This window comes from Falco naumanni, chromosome 6 (assembly GCF_017639655.2).
Source record: "Falco naumanni isolate bFalNau1 chromosome 6, bFalNau1.pat, whole genome shotgun sequence".
Classification (NCBI taxonomy): domain Eukaryota; kingdom Metazoa; phylum Chordata; class Aves; order Falconiformes; family Falconidae; genus Falco; species Falco naumanni.
The window spans coordinates 75,428,224-75,445,233 of NC_054059.1; the positions used below are offsets into that span (position 1 = coordinate 75,428,224).

The 17,010-nt window shown below is 44.2% G+C and overlaps 1 protein-coding gene across 1 annotated transcript in view; it reads left to right on the forward strand.

Annotated features, from left to right (window-relative positions):
* Positions 1 to 11,627: 11,627 nt before the first annotated feature.
* The window catches only part of TARBP1 (TAR (HIV-1) RNA binding protein 1), a 40,854-nt gene continuing 35,471 nt past the window's right edge, over positions 11,628 to 17,010 (forward strand). The window contains exons 1-6 of the mRNA XM_040599370.1: positions 11,628 to 11,864; positions 11,917 to 12,481; positions 12,564 to 12,661; positions 13,528 to 13,597; positions 14,384 to 14,532; positions 15,638 to 15,690. Coding sequence (XP_040455304.1) covers positions 11,628 to 11,864; positions 11,917 to 12,481; positions 12,564 to 12,661; positions 13,528 to 13,597; positions 14,384 to 14,532; positions 15,638 to 15,690 — 1,172 coding nt within the window. The remainder of the gene's footprint in view (positions 11,865 to 11,916; positions 12,482 to 12,563; positions 12,662 to 13,527; positions 13,598 to 14,383; positions 14,533 to 15,637; positions 15,691 to 17,010) is intronic.

Genomic DNA, 17,010 nt, shown 5'->3' on the forward strand with positions numbered 1-17,010 from the left:
ATGAAAGGAATCACAGACAAACAGAAGAAACATGTGAAAGCCAAAGCCTCCTGTGTGTGATGAAATAAAGACCTCCCAGAACTACCAGCAGCTGAAGGTATTTCTGTCAGACTGTTTCCTCTGGACATATTGTGTTCTAGGATGCAAACTATTCTCTTGAGCAGATAAGTTCTTGCTTATGTAATAATAGCATTTGTAAACACATATTTCCATGAAACCTCAAATACATTAACCTGCTGCGCACAGACGGCACAGAGATAGCAGTGAATTATGTACCCTGCAGACCTGACTGATAGGGCACAGATTGAAGCAGAAGAAAAAGAGCAGTGACAGTGGGAATAGATGCAATACCCCAGAAAACACATTGCTGAAGAACTCAAGCAGAATGCAGTCATCTGTGATCACAAGTGAATGATACACTGAATCCAAAATCAAGCCCACTGCCAGGTGTACACGTGAGTCAGTACACTACTCTGACATGAAAGAACAGCCTCTTCAGACACAAAGGAAAATAGCCTTGCTCCCAAAAGAAGTGAACAGAAAAAAGACAAAAAACCCAGTACCTTGTCTGTAAAACGAGACAGACGCTAAGCATGTGCAATGGTACATTGCAGGTTCACGCAGGTTGTACTATTTGTGTTTAATGCTGCAGTTCGAAACGTGACCCAGGCTGCAAAAGTGAAGTGCCCAACTGGGACTTACGGACTTGGATGCACAGGCAGAGGATAATGTCACCTTAGCAAGCACTGGATGAGGAGCACAGGAGGCACAGGAAAAGGGATAATCCCGCAGCACTGAAATGCTGAGCTGCAGGTAGCAGGCGGCTGGCAGTCTGGGTGGGAGGCAGAGGAGGGAGGCAGGGCCCCAGAACATCAGGCAGCACAGCCGTGGCTGGCCGGGCTTCCCCGCCTGCTGCAAAGAGCAAGGGGAGCAGCATACCTGGTGGTCCTGGGAGAGCCCAGGAGTGCACCTTACAAATGCATCCTTTTAGGGAACTGCACTGAGGGCAGGAACAAGCAATCATTCATCTCTGAAGGCTGTAAAAGACAGTGTGCTGATGGCAAGCTTTTCAAGCTTGAGCAGCGGGTGTCCACCAGCTACAGCCACCAAGTCTGCAAAAAGTACCAACCAAAATAAGCCCACTTAGAGTCACTCAGCAGGAGATACATGCCCCGAACAGAAAAATATTAGGACGCCCAGTAATTAAAAAAGGGCCTCAGCTCCCATCAGTTTTATTTTCAGCCTGCTGTAATAATAAGCCTAGCTGTTTGAAAACTATTTGGAGAATCTATTTTTACAGGCCTTTTGCTAAGGCCAAGGAGTGCTTGGGGTGCTTGTGGGACAGCAGATTTAGGTGCTGAAACAATGAGTAGGAAGAGGTGGAAGAGGTGTGTCACTTCAGACCTACCTCCCATCGTCCAGTGCTTCTGCAGAGCACTGCAAAGAGGGGTTCCCCATCGCCAGCATTTCTGAAGCCCATGCTAATTACTGAAAGCACCACCAAAATTGCAGTAACACTGATACTGGGTTTTGTATAGTAGTTGATCCTTTACAGACTAAAGTCGGGGTGCCTTTGATCTGGATGATCTCTCAGGTGTTCAATATCTTTCTTGATATGGCATAAACCAGACATAGAAGTTAGAGAGCGAGAATATTTAAAGAATGAACCAGATAAAACAAGATGTCAGCCCCCAATTATACATTTCTAAGGATTACAGCAGACACACATTGCTGGATTCCAGGTCTTTGCTAGCACTCGTGACAGGAAGCTGCTGCAGATATGGAGCTCTGCAGGGTCTTGTCACTCAGAGAGCAAAGATGGTCTGAAAAGTGTGATGCGTTTTTATTCTTGTTACATCTTTCAGTAATGCAGACATGATCTTCAGCTACCAGCTAAACAATAAATCAAAATGCTTGCAAAACAGAATCACCTCCCCGAAAGAAAGGCAAATAAAATACACTCCCTCCCCAACAACAATTAGACACAAAATGAAAGCAGCCACCAGCATTTTTTATTAGTTAAGTAATTTTTTACTGTCACTGATGTCAATTGGCTTTAAAACAAAGCCTCAGGTCCACAGTTAAAAAGAATACACTTGCCATGTTAGTGAAAATCAGTCTTGCACAATCTCACTTAAATTTTTGGACACCAAATGCACAGTTGAAACAGTTCTGGTCCTATTTTTGTTTTAAATGCTTACATTGCTTTATGAATAATAAGACAGTAACTTCCTTTAGGGGCTAATGTCCATAACTGGAACAAAATGACAAGAACAGTCCGTTAGCACTGTGGTCTCCTTCCACCATCTGCTGGGTTGCCTTGGTTATTGCAGGAGTTAAAAGTCAGGTTCTTTTTTAAGATGATTACTTTAATCTTCTCCATTTCCCTCATCCTTCAGGTATATTTTGGCACTTATGAAGTGCTCAATGAAGAAGTATTGCTAATCCTTACTGAAATGTCCTATCTTACCGAATTTATTGCCAGATATGAGGGTATTTTTTAAGAGGAAGGAAAGGTTTAATTTGGTTTTGTCACTATTAAAAACCCCTCTTTTTTGTTATTTTTCTTTCTAAAGTTAAAGAAAAATATTACTGACAAAAGTTGGTTGTTTCCCATCTCTAACTTTCTTAACTCTGTATTACTCCATACCAGCATGAACAGGGTTTTGGCTTGGATTTCGTATCATAAGCCATGACTAACCAAGTATCTTTTGCAACACTTTATTAACAATGATCCACAAATTACAAGTGACACAAATCATTCTTTTCTTTAGAGGATGAATCTGCCTCGATGTTATTTAGGTGGGGAAAGTATTTAGGTAATATAAACTGAGTTTATCAAGAGTTGAGAAATGCTGAATTCCCCTTCCACACATAGAGTCAGACATGCACACACCTCAATGCTGGTTTTAGACTTGAATTTCTGAGTAGCAGCATATTTTAGGATGCCTTACAGTCCCGAATGGACTAGTAAGTCCATTGGAACTAGTTAGCATTTATACATTTGGTGTCAAAAACTATGTATCAACATGGGCATTTTAGGACTTTTTTTGGTACATGAGAGGATCTCAGCAGAAAGGTGAAAAAGGAACACACATTTTAGCCTGGTAGCTATGCTGAACCTAGAGCAAGTTTTTATGATAGCTCATCTGAGAACTTCCGAAAGTTGGGATTTTTTTTCTCTGGCTCTTGTTTTCCCAGTGGTTTTGTGAGGAAAAATCTGCACCATGATCTGTAAACACCATTTTTTCTTAAAGCACAGGTGGTCAGAGATCTCTAGTGTGGGCTTACAAATGTAACTCCAATATAAACATGTATTATAAAACTGGTTTCCCATGAAAAAGATTGCACGATCTCCAAAGAAACAGTTTCACTCAGCATTTATATATACAGTAATTTCAATGGGAACCAGAAGGGGTTTAGGCTAAGGTCAAATGCTTCTGGAAAACATAATCTATGTTTTTTTGAAGAAAGCAATTTTTTTACAATATAGTGTTATGCCTCAACAGTGCAAAGTTTCAAGAACTAGGCAACACTGAACAAAAAAAGAGAACTAACTAGGTGCAGTGACAGGAGGTGGAGATCAAAGAAAACATCTTAATATCAAGATTCTCAAAGATGTTGAGTTATTTTGGATGCCTCCATTTGGGGGCAGTTACTAGAGGAGAGTAGTACTTTCAGAAAATGGTTCAGCTTCTGAATGCTGGGTTCCATTAACGTTCTTCTGTTGCCCAACACCTTGCCCAACACTTGATGACTACTTATTGTGGTCTTCAAGTTCTGTGATTATTGTGGTACATTTTCCTGAGTGTAAAAATGTGGTAATAAATACCTCAGCAGCATGCTTTGAGACTTCATACATTATTGTCTATAAAATGCTTTGAATGGGCTTTAATGGAAGAGCTCATAAATGTGTAAAAGACTACTGTTATAATTTTTTACAAGATTGAGATTTGAGGGGTGAAGCAAAAAAGAAATGTTGTGACAATATGATAAATGCCTCTTTTTTACTATTCCTGTACGATCAGCAGGAAGAGAACCTGAGGCAGACCTGGCAAGGCCAAGGTAAATGAATTAATTAATAATGGAAAAATATTTAAAAGAAACACCCACTGTCTTTATAATTAAATTGTAAAAGTGAGGTATTTCTAGAAATTAGCTGATCTCGGGGTTTGTCCTTTGATCCCACCATCTTTAAAGTACTCTACAGAAAATGAAGAGATTGTAACCTCTTGGAAAACCTTTTACAGCATCAAATAACAGCCCTCCTCTGACTTTGAAGATATCCTGCAATCAATTAAGAAGGCCTTAAATGATGTCGGAATGAGTCAGGAGTTTTGCAGAATAACTGGCAGGCTTCCACTTAGAATCACTGGGAATATGAGAAAACAGAAAAAATTAGCCATCCCCATTAAAGACAAAAGCATTAGGAGCTGTTTTCAAAACACTGGAGCTTCTTGCCTAATGCTTTCAAAGCTGCTGTTCTCAGCTAAACTGATGAGTTGTTCTGTATCTTTATTTTTAGTATGGCAAATTCAAAATAAATGTGGAAGAAGTTCTTTGAAGTCAAATGCACAAGTCAAACTGTGAAAATTGCACAACTGACTCCTGCTTTTTTCCTTTGGAGGTTAGTTAAACCAGACTAACTTAAAGTACTATGGAAGATGGAGGAGAATATTTTAGACCTGTTTTCCCTTGCTTTAGGTTGATGTAAAAGACTGTGAGAGATGGAAGACAACAGTGCCTGATCAATTCCTCCACTGATTTGAAACCAAAGATAACTTCTCTGTACCTAGCAGGCTGTTTCTATGCTCCCAGAAGGGAGCGCAGATTAACTTTAGCTCATCCTTGAAAAGCTCCTCACCTATGCTGTATTTTCTGAAGCCAAGGAGCTACAAAGTTCTTCATGCCCTGCATTCTGAAAAGACACCAAGTTGGAAACATTTGCATTTGCAAAGAAAAATACCTAGGAGTTGGAAATAAAGTGAAAGTTTCCTCCCTGCCTCCTGCCCTCTCTTCCTTTCTTCTTTCCTTCCTCCCCAAAATGCCCCCCCAAACTGGCATTTTGCTCTGTTCCCACAGAAGTAAGTGACAACGAGATTGGCCCTTGCAGTTTGCTTTGGTTGTTATTTCGGAATTTTTTTATCTGTCTTCCTGTAGTGTTACTACCAGCAATAACACCAGGGCTTTAAAAAGACTAAAGTCTCCCAGGGTTGCAGCTGGTAAATTTTCATGCAGAAGCTACAGAGTATTTTCCCCACTACAGTAGATCCTCTTATCTGGTTCATTATCAGTAGAATCCCCTGTACACTAAAATCCAGAGGCAGCAAAATTCTTAGGCAAGTGCTTAGAGATAAGCTTATGTTTACATGATTCACTAGATGAAGACCTACAGACAAAAGCTGTTACGGAGAAACTGTGATACCATATGGACATTCTCTCAATCGTCACATTTCTTCCAGATCTATATATGCTTATCAGGCTGGAGCATGGATTACTTACATTTTAACAGCCCTTTGCTTCCCTGTAGAGCCAATGGTAAAACCTATTTAAGCTTTACGACCCAGCTCTGAGTCCTAATGAGGGCGAGAGGTCAAAAATGAATGGTGCAGCCTATGGCTGAATGGAAAGTCCTATTTTTTTTTAAAAAAAAGGAAGGTAAATGGGGTCAACAAATGGGAAAGCCAACTGTTACTGGGAAGCATTTTAATTCCAGTCTGTACAGCAAATGCTCTTCAGCTACATGAAGCAGATAAAAAATGACTGCAGATTTCAGTAGTGTGCTGTGAAGTAGGTTAGCAAAATAAAGACAGATGGCAAAGGATTACATCTAATTCTTTTTCCTAATTCATCTTTTCCTGACCATTCCACTGCACTCAGTCTAACTAGAGATTTACCAGCTTAACTTTCCCTCTATAGCTCACAGTGACAAACCACACAGATTTGCAACTTCCTATCATTAGGAATGTTTAATTGGACACAACTGCTTTGCATCAGCCGCCTTTAAATGCTGTATCTGAATGAAGTATGTTTACAGTGTTACAACAGTAAAAGTCTAGCTTCATTTTTAAAGCACAAATCCTAAAAAAGTCCAGGAATATTGGAGCATTTCTGGTGAATGTAGCTGTCCCGCTCAAAGAAGAATTTCAGGCTGGAATCTCTTACATAGATGTTGGTAACCTCACAGCACAATGCTGGCAGTACTGTCCTAAAGATACCTTACTGTTTCTTTCCTGTGCTCTTTTTTCCGATGCAGATAAGGAAGCTATGTAGCACAGCCCTGATAATGCCGAAAGTGTGCAGTACATGACTCAGTATGAGAGGGCCTGTTCTGCAGTCACAGCTCCTCATTGCCTGCCTGATTCTAGTCTCCCTGCTTCCCGACTCATTTAAAGTTATTTTTTGAAAATTCCCACTGTTTTTTGATATCTCTGTTTCCAAATGCCCAGCTCGAGACACACTGAACCCGATCTTCCTAGGTGTTGATGATCATTAATAACTTTTTCTGGAGTCAGTGGGGAACTGACAGTATTCAGCACCTTCCTAAGCCTAGTGTACAGTCTCTTCAGGGAAATGGGGAAAAGTGCATCCAGCATATGGTCTATGCTGCCTCTCTGCTTCTCTCAATTGCTTTTACACCTCCCTCTGTACTAACGCCTCTTGAAAATTCCAGATCTGGGCTCTCTGTCAGACAGTCGTTTTGGTTTTCTGTGCATTTATCATTCTTCTCTTTGAGTTTCTAAATTTCTCCAGTTAAAAAATTTGGGAAATGGCAGTTGCCTTTCTTCCTACACTTCTCCTTATACTTTCCTCCCCTCTCTTTTCCTCTGCTATCACTTGCTTTCTTTTCAGAAGAGGAAAAAATTCAAAGGCACATATCAGTGACAACAGCTCCATCTTCTGTTCTGCAGAGATTGTGAAGGCTTCACTTAGGTTCTTCGGAGATGGGTCTTGTTGAAAAATGTGGAGCTAGAGCTGGATCTGAACTAACTCTTCATGAGTTTCGATGTCTAAACAAGTCTGAATGTATGTGGGAAGTATGGGTGTATGAAAGGCTACAAAACCTTCAGCTCTCATAGCACTTATCTCTGTGAGCCACCTTTACACATATCTTTTATTCTCCTCATAAAAGCTGAGTTGCAAAACTTAAGGTTACTTTTGCTTTCCTTCCCTGTGGATTGTCACATTGCCAGTTTTCTGATTTAATTTCTTTCTCTGCTTATTTATCACAACTAGTGTTATCCTTATTCTCTACGATAGTACTGTGCTGATTGTCACTGGGGGGGAAATACACAGCACAAATAGATGACAAGATAGGCACAGACAGGGGATCAGCTTATCAGTTCACACAGAAAGCCATACACCACAGAAGGTCATAGACCATGTGCTGCCTAAAATTTATGTCTGTGTGACAACAAAGGGATGTTAGGAGTATAAAAGAGGAAAATGAGGTGGGAGTTACGAGAAAAAGCACGAAGGATGAAGTCTTACTTGAAAGTCCTATATATGGACAATTGAGACTGGCAGCGTGGGTAGGTCAGTGTGGAAGTCAACGTCTTGGCATTAGATAAGAGGATGGGGAAGGATAGACTAATGGGTCTGGAAAGGGAAAAGGAAAAGAAGCAGCATGTGTTTGATGTAGCACAGGAGAGGGAGCCAGCAGAGGGACATAAAGGGAGAGATGGCAAGGTCAAAACAGCAGGCTAAGAATCATATCTTCACTGAAGCAAGATCTAATTAGGGTAAGATTGCTTTTGTTAAGCCAGGGAAGTGGATGTGGATGTGGTCTGATGACAGCCCAGACAATCATTTCAAGTATGCGGGTAGATAGGAATGGGTCTGTTTTGGTGAAATTCTGCAGATGGGACTTGCAGGATGTGGGGTTCATTCGTCTTTCACAATGGAGTTTGGGGATAGAAACGTGGAGCTAGCTACTCAGCAGGCAGCTTGTGAGTGGTGATAGCTGACATACTGTAATAACACTAGACATACTGTTAGTCAGATTGGGATACAGAAATCAGACTGGGATGCAAGTGCTGAAATTAACACTGAAATGGAGCTGGAGAGGACAAACTCCAGGCTCACTTGTAGGCAGGTAGTAAGTTCAGAAATGAAAGGGAGGAAGGAGAGCAGGCGATAGGTGGAGAGACAAGCTGTATCTCATTTTAAAATGGTAAGGATTAAGACATGCTTGCACTGGGACATAAAAAAGCCAGAAGAAAGGTTTAGAAGCAATGTGTGTGTGGGGGGAGGGGGGGACGGGATGGGGACAGGGGACAAAGGAAACAAGTGTGACAGGATCAGGAGATAACAGCATATCACCTTGTAGAAGTGTTTCGACTAGCTTTCCTGCCTGCATATCAATTACTTCCTCTTTCAGTCTGAACACTTCTGCCTCCCTCCCTCTTAGCAAGTGAGTTCAAGGACTTTAGGGCAAGCTGACAAAAAATAAGGTGACTTTCTTCTTTCCCTTTCTCACCTCTTCTAACTCTCTTTTTCCATATCCCCTGGCAGAGAGCAAAAGTTTCTCAGTAAACGCCCCTTTCTATTCCTACCACTTCCACCCATCTTGTCCAGCTTCACTTAAACCTAGAAGACACATCTAAGTCTGTGCTTGGGTATGAACCTTTACCATAGTATCTGGTCCCCTTTTCCCATCTCTGCTCCTCGCTGCAAGTACTGCCTTGGAGTGAGATTCATGTACAAGCTAGGTGTGCTGCTGGTTTTTTTGCACAACAGCACCGAGGAATTCTAGAAGAGGACATGAATATGCCTATCTATCTGGTAAGTTTTATTTTATGGAGGACACCTGTGCCTCTCCTTTCATTCTGCCATTTTATTGTGGGATAGGGGTGTGGCAGGAAATTTTCTGCATGACTTTTTCAGAAATCTCCCACCTACTTCTCCGGCATGCAGTGAGAGAGGAGAGAAAAGGCTGTTACGTGCCCAGTCCCCCTAGAGACCTTACACTACGCAGACACACTCCCATGGGTTCCAGCAAAGGAAGAAAATCATGCTGCAGGGTCATCAAAGCCCTCCTCCTTATGAACTGTGCAGAATTACCTGTACATGTACCTGTTGTAGTACGGGACTGTAAGAGTATTTCTGAGAAGAAAGACATTTTGTGTGATCCCAAACCACCATTGACAGAAACATTTTAAAAAACATATACTTGGCCTGGGCTCTAATAATCTAATGTGGTGCCTCAGTTCAGCAGCGGCTTTGGTGAGGTAGAGGTATGTGTTGGAAGCATAGAGCTGGAAAGCACAAATTCAGGGTCCTAGCAGGAGGACACTTAACAATTATGACGTGAGGGTGTGAATGCTGTGGCTCTTGACATGTGAAAATTACAAAATGCTGCTCCTTGCTCCTTTTCTCTCCCCTAACTCCATATCCACCTTTCTGTGGTTTTTTTGGTGTGGTTTGGGTTTGGGATTTTTTAAAATTATTATTATTATTTTTGTTGTTTTGGGTTTTTTTTGGTTTATCTCTCTGCATCATATTCCACTCAGAATCTCCCCAGCCTCATCTCCCATGGGCTTCATTTCTCAGCGACTTCTTTTTGTCTAATAAAATGATCTGTAGTGAAACAGTTCAAATTTAAAGGCCGGTGTTTAACTTGACATAATAAGACTTTAGATTTGGCACCCCACTGCGACAAAAATAATGGCAAGGCAGAATTCAGACAATAATGGAGAAAGAGCACAGCACCTAGTATTTTACTCTGTTTTGATTACTACTTGTTGTGCAGACCTTTAATGCTTCGTTAAGTCTTACAGGTGCCTGGAAGGGGAGAGTAAGATTGCAATAAAGAAGGGATACCCGACTCGGCATTTTTTCAAGCCTGATAAAAGAAACACAATTGATCTGATGGCATGCCGTAAGAAAGAAAGGGAAGAATTACTAAAATCCTAGCAAATGGAAAAATAAACAAGACATATTATGGCATGAAAGACATTTCAACTGTAAGCATCCTATCTACTAACATACATTGTACTCATTCCTCCTCTGAAAAATGTTTTTGTGCGTGTGAAACAAAGTACTAGGATTTATTTTACAGGTAAGTAAATGTATCAGTTTGAACTATTTTCTCGAGCTTTTTCTAGATTCTGTATTTTATATCTAACTGAACACATGCAGAGTGATAAGGCATACAGAAACCGTATTAGCTAGTGAGTTTAAAACAATTCCTTTCCACCCTCTTTTTCTGGAATATATTGCATATATAGATGCACTATAGGTGCACTTCTAATGGGAAGCTTCAGTCATTTTGCAATCAGTAGACTCTCAAGGAAAACAAATTTCTAAAAAAGTTTGGGGAGAATGGATAGCCAGGAAAAGAAGAGACTGTACTCATGTGATTTGGACAGAGTGATCAAGTGGGAGCTCACACTGATAATTTGCATAAGTCTTTCTTCTTCATTAGACACCTAAGCAACTACAACTACAGCTTAGCCAAGGCAACTCCCAGACGCACTGGAAAACACATGTACCCTTGCCTCTGTGCAGAGAATCCGCTGTGCACTGCATTCACAGGAAAAAAAAAAAAAAAAAAAAAAAAGCTGGTTTGCTTTTTCCTATGACATCTTCTAGGAGAGCAGTTTGCCACCATTTTTGAGGTGCTGATCTCTACATTTTTCCATTGTTATCTCATATAGTGAATTTACACTTACTGGAAATCAGCTTACTTAGTTATGCTTTGGCTGCACTAGTACACTGAATTTCAGTTGTCCTCTGGCCACAGTGCTGGTGGCCTGGACCATCGTAACAAGCTGACAGCAGGGAGCCAGCAGGCAGGAATGCCTCCCATCATTTTCCGATGGAGGGCATTCAGGTAGACTCCTGGCATGCTGCGATGGCAACGTAGACTGGCTTCAATAACTGATATTGGCATAAATGGTAAGAACAAGCATGACAGGAAAACTGAGCATTTTGTGCTGCTTGATCTTGCGTCGTGATGTGCATGAAGCCTGAGGCTCACAGCAAAGGAACTTTACCCCCTCAAAGATAGTGCTGGCATCTGGGACGTCTCTGTGAGGCCTTCCCATGCTTGGCCCATGAGAAAACACACGAGGTCGGGCTTTGCTTAGCAGCAGGACAACTGAAAACGTTCATGTGGACACACACCCCCGTTCCTGTGCTAGCCAGTTGGGCTACACGCCACACAAACCCGCGGGCCAGAGCCTTACAGGTGCTTTCTCCCCAGGGCCTGTGTGCAGCCACAAAGCTCCCATGATTTTTTCCTACGGGCGATGCACGGGATCTGGCCGTGCCTGAGGAGCCCGCCTCGGCCCCTGCTTGCTCTTCAGTCAGCGGTGCTTGAGGAACCCGATTCCCCCCTGCCCGTCCCTCAGCCGGTGAGGCCTGAGGAGCCCGCCTCGCCCCCTGCTCCCTCTTCAGCCGGCCGCGCCCGAGGAGCCGCCTCGCCCCCTACCCGTCCCTCAGCCGGCGAGGCCCGAGGAGCCGCCTCGCCCCCTGCCCGTCCCTCAGCCGGCCGCGCCCGAGGCGCCCGCCACACCTCCCGCCTCTCCCCCTCAGCGGACCAGGCGGCGCCGCAGGCCCCTCGCGGGCCGCCCGGGCCCCGCCCGCCCCCGCCTGCGCAGGCGCGGCGCTCCCCTCCCCGCAGGATGGAGGTGGTGCTGGCCGACGCGCTGCTGGCCCGCTGCGGGGACCCCTGTGCGCTGCTGCGGGACGTGTGCGCGTCGCTCTCCGCCGAGCGCGCGGAGGCGCTGCGCCTCCTGCTCCAGCGCCTGGCCGCGGGCGGGCCGCCGCCGGGCGAGGCCGAGGCGCTGCGGCGGGCCGCCTGGGAGATGGCGCTGGAGTGGTGCCGGCCGCTGCTGCGCGGCGGGGAGGCGGCGGCGGCGGCGGCGGGGGGGGGGGTGCGGGGAGCGGCTGCGGGTGGCGCGGGCGGCGCGGGGGGCGCTGCGGCACTGCGTGCTGCTGTGCGGGGCGCCGCTGGCGGCGCGGCTGGCCCGCGACGCGCTGTCGGAGCTTGCGGCGGGCGGCGGGGCGGGCGCGGAGGCGGCGGTGGAGGCGCTGGTGGCGGCGGCGCCGCGGCTGGAGGAGCCGGCGCTGGTGGCGCGGTGCGTGGCGGCGGCGCTGGCGCTGGTGCGGGAGGAGGGCGAGGGTGAGGCGGCCGCCGCGCTGGTGGCCGGGCGGCTGCTGCCGGCGCTGGGCAGCAACGGCGCGGCCTTGCGGCGCGTCTGGGAGGGGCTGCTGGGCGCCGGCGGGCCGCCGCGGGCTGGGCGGGCGCTGCTGGCGCTGAGCGCTCTGGCCGACGCGCTGCTGCCGCGGGGCGCGCCGGGCGCCGGGCCGGGGCTGGACGCGCGGCTGTGCCCGCGGTTCTGGCGGCTGGTGCAGGAGGGCCTGACGGAGCGGGACGGGCTGTGCCGGCGGCGGGCCCGCTACCTGCTGAAGCGAGCCCTGGACCTGAGCGGCGGGCAGCGCGCCGAGCTGCGCTGCCCCGCGGAGGGCGCAGACGGTACGGCGGGGCGGCCCGGGGGGCGCGGCGGGGGCCGGCCGGGCGGCGGGGAGAAACCGCCCTTCGTTTCTCTTTTGGCCAGAATCGAGCCTGTTCTGGTGGTCTGCTGAGAAGAACGAGGAGCTGATGCAGTTTTGGGAGACGTACATTCTGATAATGGAAACCTTGGAAGGGAACCAGGTGGGAGCCTGTCCACATATGTCGCTTTAGGCGCGCGTACTGGGAATGCCGGTATTGGGCCAAACATTCCCAGTTCTGGTGGCTGAGGGTATCCGAGTCACCACTAACAGGAACGTTTTTATTTCAAAGCTTAACTATTGAAAGTACAGCACGTGTGATTAATTTGGAATAAATTCAGAACGCCTCTCTGTCTTTGGAATAATTCTGGCTAAGGCAGGTTGAACTAAGAGAGAAAAACCTGGGCTGCTGTGTGTGGCTGGCGAGGCCGCAGGTGGCCCGTGTCCTAGTGAACGTTGTTGGCCACCACACTGAGTTGGTAACCCCCCTCCGGTGGAGGGGACCACATCAGGGTGGCGGAGTGTGTGTGGTCATGGAAGGGGATGGTGCTGAGCCGGAGCATCCCGCATCCTCGGCAGGAAGACGCCTGTTGGCTTGAGGCTTCCATAACTGTGCGGTGTGGTGGTGGTAACTGTTAGTTGTGTCACTGCCTCTTTGTAGTTATTCTATTTGTACCTAATTGCCCTGTAACTCAGAGAAATAGTATTGCCCAAAATGTTTAATTTTAGAGATTTGTGCTGGTTTATTATAATTTTGAGGAATAGAGTGGTTGGTTGTTAGGAAGTGTTGTTCTTATCGTATGGTAGCATGGAAGAATCAGTTTTTCTTCAGTGCTAAACTACGATGGACTGTTAGGTGACAAGTGCCAGGATCAGTTGCACGGGTGTTGAATGTTTGTTTAAATGCAGTTAAATTGTCAGTTACTATATTAATGCTGTCAACAATAAATTCTAGCCCACGAATAAGTGCCAGTTCCTAGGTTTGAGAGTTAAAGCGACTACTTACGTTACGTGTGATTTGCATTTCAGATCCATGTCATAAAGCCAGTATTACCAAAACTAAATGGTTTATATGAGCATGCTATATCAAGGGAAAAAGGTAAGACATAACTGAAACACCTCCTAAATATTAGGCAGTTAATTCACACTTTTTCTTGGTTGTTTTTTTTTTCTTCTGCTCTTTTAGTAGCGGCTTTTTGTTATGTTTTGTTTCTCAAAATAGCTGTTTTCTGGGTGGTGGTTCCACTTTTTGTGGGTCTGCTTATATGCATAGGTCACTTGGAACATGTGTGCAGGCAGTGCTGCTCTGTTCCAAGAAAGATGTCCTAGCGTATGCTTATTGCTTACTGTATTATCTTGAAATATTTTTTTTCTGTCAGCAAACCCAACCAAGTGATCCATGTCCACTACGTTTTGCTTTACTTAAGCTGGTGTGAAAATCAAACAAAGGCAGAGATTCTTGCGGTGGGTCATGTGAGCCGAGTCACCTATGCAACTCTGCAAAAGGGGTGAAAAAAGCCCCAACTCATTGGAAGTGGGGAGAGAAGAAATAAAACTAGTGCCGAGACAGCATGTTGAAGGATGTACTGTTATCTTTTGTAGGGCAAAAACATAGCACATCTGTTTAGGTAGTGCAAGACGTTAAGAGGGTAAAATTCTAAAATGTAGAGGACAAGTTTTGAAAGCCATGTTAATAATTCCTTTTTGTGTTGGAGATTTAGCAAACACTGTGTGTGTATATATATATATGTAGCTATAATAGTATTTTTGAAATGTCCTGTGAATTGACTCTGAGATTGCCCCTAAGTCCATCAGTACATTGTTAGCATGTTAATACATTGGTGTAATTTCTGTATCAGTTTAGAAGAATTTGCTTTTGTAACAGGCTGTTGGTTGTTTCACCCATCATGGCACATGTGTATTTATAAGCGAATGTTTGAAAGTGAGAATAAAACATTGACAAAGGAAGGCATTCTTCATTTTCTGGAACTTTATGAAACGAAGCATCTTCCAAATCCACTTGGTTTTTCTGAGGTAAGTGTGTTACTGTTACTTGCCAGAACTACGTTCTAATTTGTGGTGTGTCTTAATGCTAATTGCCTCAGTAGTGTTGGAATTGGTCACGTTCTTTAAAAATAACCCCTTAACCGTGCAAGTGATAGCAATGTTTGTAAGCGGCATCAAATACATAATTACTTGAAAAAGGGCCAGACAGAGAAAACGCATTTTTGAGTGCAGTCATGCATTCCTATATTTCAGAGTAATGTGCTCTAATTAAAGTTGGCTCCCAGTTTATTGAGATTTGTTACCAGAAGTGAAATTCGCAGAGGGGTGATTTTCAGAGCCCTCTGAACCTCTGCAAAGTTGCTAATTAATATGAATAGATTGAACAGAGTCTTGGATAAACCTGGTCAACAGACTTGAAGCCTGTGCATATTGTCTCCTACTCAGGGATGCATTTTGAAGATCTATTGTTAGATAACCCTGTCAGGAGGTGAATGTCTCTGGTAGGATAATCAGTGTATTACTGTATCCCATTGAAAAACACACTTTAAAATACTCTATATGTGGGAAGAAATGTTGTAAATTTAACATCCCTAATTATTTTTTATTAGTATCATATGTAGGTTGACTCCCCAACTAGCCTGCACCTTAGTAAGGAATGATCTTTTATACTAGTATTTATTTCTTCTCTCCTTCATAGAAGGAGAATTGCCCTCACAGGTCAACATTTCTGATTTATACAAATTAAGTCAGCCCCTTGATGACTGACTTGAAATCCAGTCAACCTTAAAACACACCCTAAATCTTTCTGCTTATGTTGGTGCCTAGTCTTTCCTTTATTTCATGTTTAAGTACCTTTTCTCTGTCTGTTTCCCAAAAGGATTTCTTACTTGCCTGTACCTTTCACAATGCTCTGTGAAATGTACCTAGTGAAAAAATTGCTTTGCTTGTTTATTCTCCTGCTCTCCCTTCTCTTTAGTTTCCTCCACTTTTTTGCCGCTGCTATTTACTACTAGCAAGAGTATTCTCTGATTTCTGACTTTGTCTTTTTAAAGTCTGGTGAAATAAGTCTAATTAGCCTCTATCTAACAGTGCCTTGCAAGTGTACATTTAGGCGTTGTTCTTCTTTTATCAGTTTGTCATTGGACCGTTAATGGATGCCCTGTCAGAAAGTTCCCTCTATAGCAGGTAAGCCACTGGTTTTTAATGTTTTTTTTAAAAAAATGTATTGGTTATTGGAAATGTATTCTAATAACACTGGGTTTGAGTAGTGGATAAAATCTTGGATGGAGGAAAACAATTACTAAGCAAATGGTGTTCCTAAACTAACTGACAGGTAAAAGAGTTTTTCAGGAAAGGTGGGTGGCTGTGAGCTAGATAAAGTAGGTTCAGTTTAATCCTAATAATAGCAACCCAGAGATGCCTCAAGGTCTTATTTTACACCTGGTGTTGAAACGTTAATTTGGAAATAAAGTGAGATATGATAAATTAGTAACTTAGTGAAGTATTTTCTATCTTCTCATTTTCTTGCCACGTGGAAAGAAGGGGCTGCTCTCGTTGTTGCCAATTCATGACTGATGGAAGTGGTTTTTTGACAGTGCCCCATTACCTTTTGGGAAATTACACTTTTTCACAGGAGGCTATTCACAGTTGACAGATGACAGTAGCCTTCTGTGGTGTAAATACATAAAGAACAGATACAAGTTTGAGGAGTTGCAAGTTGCTGTACATTCAGTGTACTGATGGCATTCAGTCCTTTGTGCTAGTTGCATGGAGAGTACTGAGAATGGCGAATAAAGTGCTGAATGCACTTTGTGCGCTCAGCGTTACACAGATGCAGTGGCATGGGTGATTCAGCTAGCAATCTGAAACTCAGTTCTGAGTGATGTTGGAGGAGCCTTGACTGGCTGACCTTGGTAGATAGATAGAAACCATCTCTTTATGCACTTTTTCTTTTTTTTGGGGGTGGGGGAAGTGGGAAATGACTGTCACTTATTAAACTGGTGATCAGTTTGGATTAGATGATTCTGCATAAAGTGTAGTCAGAATAGGTTGTTTCATCTAAACACGATGGGACAAATGTGACCTCTTTGGGGGTCTCACAGCAGTTCTGCGTTTCTCATCTCAGTTAGCCGGCTGCAGTATGCTTTCCATGGGCATACATGGATGGGAAGGCAGAAGTTGAAGCAAGTGCTGAGAGTTTCAGTGCGTTAGAGCCGTGTTGGATTGATGCTTCATAATCTATATTTCGGTGAAATGCGTTGGCCTGTGTAGAGGAGGATGCATGTTTGAGTATACCAAGAGTATACAAAGTTGTTACGATTCATGTCAAGCTACTTAGAGAAGAGTATAAAAATCTCATGACTGTTGCTGATCCTTCATAGCCAGGATCCTGGTGGGACACAGTTTCTCTCTGTTGGTCTCGTGGAACATTTATTGCATCTTTACTGACAAGAACAGAAGGTTTTAAGTAGTTTTCTTTATACTGGCTTTATAGTCTTGCTCCCT